Source organism: Manihot esculenta, chromosome 5 (genome assembly GCF_001659605.2).
Source record: "Manihot esculenta cultivar AM560-2 chromosome 5, M.esculenta_v8, whole genome shotgun sequence".
Taxonomy (NCBI): domain Eukaryota; kingdom Viridiplantae; phylum Streptophyta; class Magnoliopsida; order Malpighiales; family Euphorbiaceae; genus Manihot; species Manihot esculenta.
Genome location: NC_035165.2, coordinates 11757630 through 11766315, shown reverse-complemented (window position 1 = coordinate 11766315; position 8686 = coordinate 11757630). Strand labels below are relative to the sequence as shown.

At 32.4% G+C, this 8686-nt stretch overlaps 1 protein-coding gene across 1 annotated transcript; it reads left to right on the top strand.

The window, feature by feature from the left end:
• Positions 1 to 7254: 7254 nt before the first annotated feature.
• On the top strand, positions 7255 to 8228 carry LOC110616135 (protein SOB FIVE-LIKE 1). Its single transcript, XM_021758460.2, has one exon. It carries the CDS (start codon positions 7585 to 7587, stop codon positions 8038 to 8040), a length of 456 nt encoding a protein of 151 aa, XP_021614152.1. The 5' UTR covers positions 7255 to 7584; the 3' UTR covers positions 8041 to 8228.
• Positions 8229 to 8686: the final 458 nt, after the last annotated feature.

Here is an 8686-nt window from a genome sequence, read left to right as displayed (position 1 = left end):
CCGGCGCTAGGATCCAGGTCGACTTAAGGTCGCCAGGACCCGTAGCAAGCCTGGTATACTGTCTGTGTACCTGTAAAATCCCATACATGATCATACATTTTCTATAAAAGTATAAAACTTTGCTCTGAACCACAACTCTACCTGTGCATGCACTATCTCTGTACGACAGAACCCCTTACTAGAGCTTGCTCCAGACGGGTTAAACTCATACTCTGGTAAGCCTGGTTTTCATTCTCATAAAAACATTTACATACAATAAACAGATCATGTATATAAAAAGGATTTACAACACATCTAGGTCAAGCACCATTCTAAACTCGATACAATACCATTACATCTCTTTACACATATTACATGTCCACACTATACTATTACAACTTTTTACTCTTCCTGAATCCTGTTGAACTTTCCCTGGCCTCTGATCCTGCAAGACTGGGGTTAAGGGAGAGGGGTGAGCTATACTAGCCCAGTGAGTAGAACAGTAAAACATGTTAATTAAACATGCTCAAATGAAATGCATCATATCACAGACAATTCACAGCAAGGATGAATGTGTCACCAATAGTCCCGACATCCTATCCTCGTGCCAGGGCGTAGAATGGGCACCTGGACTTCCTCATAACTAGTGCCAGGGCGTAGAATGGGCACCTGGTCTTTCTCAGAGACTAATGGATCACTCACATTCCATCCACATCAACAACATAAAATGCAATGCAACATCTTCGTGAATTCTAATGCAATCAACCTATTGCATAATCATGGTGCATGAAACATGCTAGAAAGTATTTGCTTACTCATATTTAAAAGATTCAGTTTAGTTCCACTCACCTCTGGCTGACTCTGAACTGACTCTGGAAACTCTGAAGCAGTGCTCACTGCTGATCTCTTTGGTTCCTCTGGTCCATTCCTACACAGGTGGACTCAAATGAGGGACCAAACTAACTCAAGAACATTTATAAAATACTCCCTAAAAACCCCCAAAAATATCCTAAAATAATCAAGGAAAACATGCAAATGAAGGCTGGACAGGGCACTTTCGGCGGCCGAAAGTCCCTTCCAGAGCCAAAACTCAAGCACTTTCCGCGGCACTTCGGCTGCCGAAAGTCCTCTCCAGAGACGAAACTCATGCATGTTCGGCGGCACTTTCGGCGGCCGAACCTCCCCTCCAGAGCTGAAAGGCTAAACTTTCGGGGGCAAGCTTGGGCAAGCTTAGGCAGCCGAAACCACCTCCTTAGCATGTTCGGCAGCCGAACCCTCTTTCGGCGGCCGAAACTGGGTTCTCCAATAAGGCAGAACCCTGCTCAACTTCATGCAATCTTCCTCCAAACTTCTCAAACATGCAAACTTCAACTCTACAACACACAAATACTCAACCAAAAGCACAAAGGGGTCCAAAACTACCTCAAAACCCCAACAAACATCACAACTAAACACAAGCATGCTTTGACCACAAATCAACAAAAAACTCAACTTACCCTAATCATACATCTCTACCCAAAAACCTTCATAAAACCTTCATAAAACATCAAAGAAGCTAAGGATCTACACTTACCTCTTAAAGATCTAGAGGATATGTGATCCTAACGTGGAGATATGGAGCAACTCTCTCTCAAACTCTCCAAACTTCAAAATCTTGGTTTTTAGCTCAAAACCTTCAAAACAACATACAAACTCATCAAAAATTTGAAAGATTTGTAAAAGTCATGAAGATCACCCAAGAAAGAGCATGGTCTCACCTAGGTTTGTGAAAGTGGAAGAAACTTATCCATTTCACCGACCTAGGGCCTTTTATAGGTGGCTGGCCAGACCACCTTCGGCGGCCTAACGTGAATCCAAACTCATGCATGTTCGGCGGCCGAACCTTGCATTTCTTCCTTGGCTCTTTTCTTTCAAAAAAACTTATTTCCTTTATACTTAAAACATAAAAACATCCTAAAAGGCTTTAGAAAAATATAAATCTTACCCTTCTAGAGGATTCCGACATCCTGGATTCCACCGGAAAGTAGAATTCCGATGCCGGACTCTAGCCGGGTATTACAACAACCATACTCCTTTAGAATGTCAATGACTTGATTCTTTTCTAGGTTTTTCCTTCAACCTTCACTAGTTTAGCACAAAAGTGGTACCAACATTTGTTTGCTAACTCCATTCATGACTTTAAGGAGTTGGCCTATGCTTTCAAACAATGATTCGTCACATGCATTCCTCTCAAAAACATATCTTTAGACCTGCAAAAGTTATAACAATGGGATATTGAATCCTTGAGAAGTTATATGGATATATTCAATATTGACATCATCCAATTAATAACTTAAACTATAAAATTATCTGTAAAACCATCAAGAAGAGCTGCTAAAATGGTAGATTTTTTGAGTCTTTAATAAAAAAAGCCTAACAAGAGATTTTCATAAGTTAATAGAGAGACTAGGAAAAATATTCATCTCGATGATGAAGAGCAAGCACTAAAGGCAAAAAAGGAAGAAAGACAATTTATTTTAGACTGTCAAAAAGGAAAGCTCTTCACATAAAGGATATGATAAAATTCCAAAGTTACATACCATTGGATGAAAGTAAATATCTAATATACATTTACTAGCAAAAATAATATTAGTAAGGTGTAAAAGTTTTAAACAAATTTCAAACTACAATGACAAAAAGTCATGCATTATTTTTGCTCATTCTAGGTGCCTTAGTATCCACTCAAGTGATATTTTGCCCACCCTAGATATCTTAGCACATAATCAGGTGATATTTCACTCACTCTAAGTGCCTTGGGTACTCATGAGATATTTAACCACTTTAGATGCCTCTGTGCTGACTTTTTAGTGCCTACTCAAATGACATATTACCCACCCTATTTGCCTATCTTAGGTACTCTAGTGCTCACTCAAGCCACATTTCGCCACCTTAGGTGCCTTAATGCTTATTCAGTGAATATTTTGTCCACTTTAAGAGTCTTAGTATCCACTTAGTCAATATTTCGCTCACTTTAGACACCTTAGCATCCACTTGGATGATATTTCGAAAGCCGAAAGCCAAAAGTCGAAATGCACATGCAAACACATCAATAAAAGCTCTTATTGGCACTAATTCTGGAATACACATATGGTGACACTTTGCCCATCTCAAACACATTAGTACTCACGTAGGTGACATTTCAAAGTTAGAAATACATTAAGTACTTGACTTTTGAAAGCCAAAAGCTAAAATGCACATGCAAATGTATTAGTAGAAATCCTTATTGGCAATAATTTCAGAATACATATAAGACGATATTTTGCCCACCTAAGACTCTATCTAAAAGTTTAAATGCATATCCAAAACTACACTTTCAATCCTCAAAACTGAAAGGCTGAAAGCACATTCAAACATAATATCAGTTTTAGAATCAAATCCAAAACACAAAGTATTTTTTTTTTTTGCTTAAATGCATATCCAAAACTACACTTTCAATCCTCAAAACTGAAGGCCGAAAGCACATTCAAACATAATATCAGTTTTAGAATCAAATCCAAAACACAAAGTGTTTTTTTTTAAAGACCAAAATGACTCACTTGCTTATTTTAAGCCATTCTAAAATATTGAAATGACACATTTAATTACTTTTATGTCATTTCAAAAAATTGAAACAACTAACTTAGTTGTTTTACATATAAGGAATGAGGGAACCCTTTGGCAAAAAAAAATCAAATTGCTAAAATTTAAATGACAGACCTCATACATAAAAAGCAAAAAGGCCGAAAGATCAAAACTAAAACAATTAAAAAAATCAATGAGGCACAATAAGTATCGGGGCACATGGCCCTTTACACTAATCATATATGACCACCAAAATAATAAAAATAATAATTTAATAAATCTAAAGATTTGTATACTCGAGAAGGCTCACGTTATAGAGCCCATACATAAATCTGAAACATGAAAGTTTGAATATAGAAAGCTTGAATACCCGACAAGACAAATTGATAAAGGACTATTTAGATTCCGTTAGGAGTTTTAACCAATATCGTTTAATTAAGACGAAATAAAAGAAAAGATAGGCTAAAAGACGAAAAATCTTATTGAAATTTCTCAAAGATTGAAAAGTGTCTTTCTAATAGCCAAGGGAGGCTATTTATAATAGAAATAAAACCCTAATATATAAAATTACGAAAATACCCAAAATATCCAAAAAAATAATTAAAATGCAAAATTGATCCCCTAAACGATAGAATTTCCATATCAAACTTTGTGACAGGCTTTAGGCTCTTGTCGCATTTTTGAAAGTCGTGCGTCTCGAAATTCCATTTCCGAAAAGCTATCGTGAGTCTCTATCGGACGTCGGCAGCAAAAGTTAGGTCCGGTCTAAATCTGTCGTAAAGTCCAAGGCTAATTGCTCCATATCACAAATGAAATAGATAAGGTGTATATTTGGATATTTTATTCGAAATCTCGGGACTCCTAATCCAAATATAACTCCTCTAAAACATGAGACCCAAATATAATCACAACTTCTACAAAGTAGGAGACCTAGAAGTAGTCAAACACGAAATCTCTATTCCAATAAGAATCTACCACAATTTTCAAGTCTTATTATGATTGAATTTACGATATCTATAAATATGGGCAGCCTTCAAATGCGCATCTTATCTCATTATTCACTCTTGCACTGATTTGTCTTTCAAGACTGTTATTAACTTAAGTATCAGAGACTTTGCTTACCAAATTATCTCGTACATTTTTTTTGCAGATGTAAACTTGCTTAAGAGCTTATACAACATTACTCATATTTATTAGTAAAGCATCCGATTTCACTTTCTTTACTAATGGACCCTTAGGGAATATTGGTAATTTACTAACGATTACTAGATTTGTTAGTAAACATTAATGGATATTAACATCTTTTATTAAATTTTCAATAAATATATTTTTCATTCACATCTTTAAATATTTCAATATGTTACTAAATTACTAACACTAAATGATTAAAAATCTTTTGAAAATATTTGAAATTTGGTTACGGAGACAACACTTTATCAATGGAAAAATCTTTCTATTGGTAAATCAACTTGTTGCCTCGTAATTTACCATAAAAAATGCTTATCAATTAGTAGATTTTGTACACCAATATATAATTACCAACAGATTGTGATATCTTGATAACTATTACGATTTAATTATGATTCCATTGATAAATGAGCAAATTCAACGTTCCGCTCAACTATTCTTTAGTGTTCCTTTACAAGTCGACATCAACTTGGCCAACCCTAGTGCATGATTATTTACCATAGTTATATGACACCTTTATAAGTTTCTAGAGTGATTGGAGAAAAAAGTGATACGTTTCAATTTTGGAGGCTAAGTAAAAACTCACTTCAATTTTATCAATGAATTTTATCTTATTAGTACTAAAATATCTTTAGAAATGAAAGATTTTGAATTCAACATCAATCAGAATCAATTGTAATAAAAATTTGCTACCAATTTTACTAAAGTAAAACCTTCCATGAGTGATTGACGTTTCTAACAATTTTTTCTAAAGATGCAATAATGTGCAAGACACATGATGTGAACGGTCATTTTTCCCCACATTATTAATGTTTGCTTACAATAGAATTATTTTTAGAGCAACAATAAGATCTTTAATTTTGCGTATTTATTATGAAATTATTATAAAAAATATATACCATTGAAAATCTTGAAAATTAAAAAAATACTCACAAAATATTTTTTAACTTGTGTTATATATTTATTAAAAAAAGATTTAGCTATGTTACGGACTCTGAATAAAATATCTTTAAAATTTGGAGAACAAATTACTCTTTAATAAATTTATTTAGCATAAATTTAATACGAATATTCCATTAGAAATTTTAATCAATAATGTTTAGTTAGACAAAATTTAAAAAACAAAACGTTAAAAGCTAAAATCTCTTATTGAATTTTTAAAAGTTGATAAAATTTAGAAAACAAAATGCTATATAGAAGCTAAAATCTCTTATTAAATTCTTAAAAGTTGAAAAGTATTTAAAACAGTCAAGAAAGACTATTTATAATAGTAAAAAATATAATATGAAAAATTATAAAAAAATTTTTTTAAAAAATAAAAATATAAAATTAACCCTAAATAATGAGATTTTTATTTTGAATTTTGTGATAGACTTATAGTTTTCATTATATTTTTAAAAATTGTGTATTTTAAAATTTCTTTTTAAAAAAATTATCGTGATCTGTCATAAAATTTAAAATTAATTACTTCACATCAACATCAATATATATATATATATATATATATATATATGACTCATTTATATTCTCTCAATAAATTAATGAGCCACATGCAAAGCTTAATTAATTTATGAATAAGCTAAACCTGGAGATCTACGAAGCAAGACAGGATAAGTTGTTGTCATAAATATAGGGTAAAGCTGAAAATACCAAACAGCAGCATGGCTTGTTGCAAAATTTAATTATGCAAGTATAAAAGGCTGTCCCATTTTGAAATGAAAGAACAAATTTAAAACATGCATAAAAGATTGTGCAGAGTGAAGGCAAAACTAGGAAGAAGTCAAGAGGTCCTGTTGTAGCCTATTTCATACATCAGTCTTATATTCCTTTACCATCCTTCAATTGTTTTGTTTTTGGGAGAGACTGACTTAGATACTTTCTGCCCTTTGCATTTAAGGCAATCCTTTTTTATTAATGCCATTTTCAGAGATTTTAATTTTGATTAATTATTTCTGCACTTAGAGAACTCCAAATTTCCAAATTAATATTTTCTTTGAATTTAATATTAATATATTACTTATTCATTGTCAAAATCTCTTTCTACAAATAATTAAGTGTAATATATATATTATTATAATATTTATGAATTTTGAAACATTGTATTTTAAATAAATAAATAAATTTCTGTTTTCGAAAAAAGATAATTAAATTTCTAAAATACATCACTAATAAAATATATTTTTGTATAAATTTGTCAATTAAAAAAAAAAGTTCGAGGTTTTGCTTTCACTCTTAATCAAACGTCACCCTATTAGTAGCGACGTATAAAATAATTATATTCTTAATTTTAACTGTGGAAAATAATTGCAACAAAGGTTTAAAATTTTGACTTTAATTTTAATAAATGAGAATTAGGTATAATCACAAAAAGACACAGATGTTTGATATTTTCTTTACAATTAGTATTGGATTTTACTTTCTTTTTGACAGTTTCTAGCTGTATTCTGCTCATTCAAGTCAGAGAATTAATGGGACTATACAGATTTACAGGGTTGTGAGACTTACCACCTCCCCTCCTGCCTCCTACACATTAAAGCTAAAGTGGGTCTTCGTAGCTTTCAAATTTTCAGATGAGTATATCTGTCCTTTGTGTCAAAAAAAAAAAAAAAAAAAAAGTCTAGTTCAGAAAGATAAAGGCGTAATTAAGTGTTTCTTTTTCCTCCATTCTTTTTTTCCCAGGTGTCTAAATACAGCTCTCTGCAGTATTTTATTTAAGAACCTACAGTCTTCTTGTCTGTTCATTCTCTTGCAATATCCCCCCTTTCTTTCTTTATAAGAGTTTCTGCTCTCTCTCTTTCTTGCTTAATTAGTACAGTAATGGAGTCTTCCCAACTATTTGGAGGAGCAGAAGAGTGTCACAGCAGTGAATCTGGATGGACTATGTATCTTGGATCCCACATACATGGTGATGATGATGATAATCAACACAGCTATGAAAAGGATGATGATGATGATGATGATTATGATGGAGGTAATGGTAAAAATTACTATCATGAAGATGACAGCGATGATTCTATGGCTTCTGATGCTTCTTCAGGTCCAAGTAATCAAGGCACTGATTTCAAGCTCCAGAAAGATGTTAATGGAAAGTATTACTCCCAGAGGAAACCTAACAACAAACAAGTGGAGAAGCAGCTGCAAAAATCTGAAAGGAGGAGAAAGGAGGATAAGAACAAAGATGAAGAAGTAAGGGCTAATAATAAAACTACTCCAACTCAAAGTACTTCCAAGGTAAGAAAAAGCATAAGCAGCTGGATGGGAAAAAGAAAATAGCTGCCTAGCTAGTATATGGTTTTTCTTCTTTCTACTACTAGTGAGTGGTTTGCTTTTGCAGAATATGCATGTAGCTAGCTTTGGCTGAACTTATTATAACTATGTTTTTTAATTATTGTGCTTCTCTAGATTTTCTTATAATATTGTAGGAGTTGAATCGAGAAATATAATGATCAGATTTCCATTGATATTACCATGTATCATATGTAGTATTATCATGTTTTTTACTTTCCTTTGTTCATGGAGTTGATTGCTAATTGCTAATATATGCTGTGATTCCACAGTAATGAACACAAAGAACTATATGCTTCATGGTTTCTTCCAAGGAAATGGCTAGCTGTTCTCTTTCATTTTAATTGCTAAGTAGTAAACCAAATGTCTAGAGAAAAATGGAACTTGCCGCATTAATGCTCACCTACCTGAATTTTACAATGAAAGTATTGCGAATACAATTATTTTATAATAAATTTTATATAAATCTCGTTATGATTAATAGGCACTATAGTGGTATGTGTAACCTATAGCCATAAGTGATACTCACGCTTTTATTAATTGATTTTTTTTTTCTGAAATCAAATTTCTAACAAAAGAAAATATTTTTCTTTTTGAAATTATCTATCAGTTGATCATATATATATATATATTT

Coding starts and splice junctions, on each gene's coding strand:
- LOC110616135 (XM_021758460.2), top strand. CDS start 7,585: ATGGAGTCTTCCCAACTATTTGGAGGAGCAGAAGAGTGTCACAGCAGT.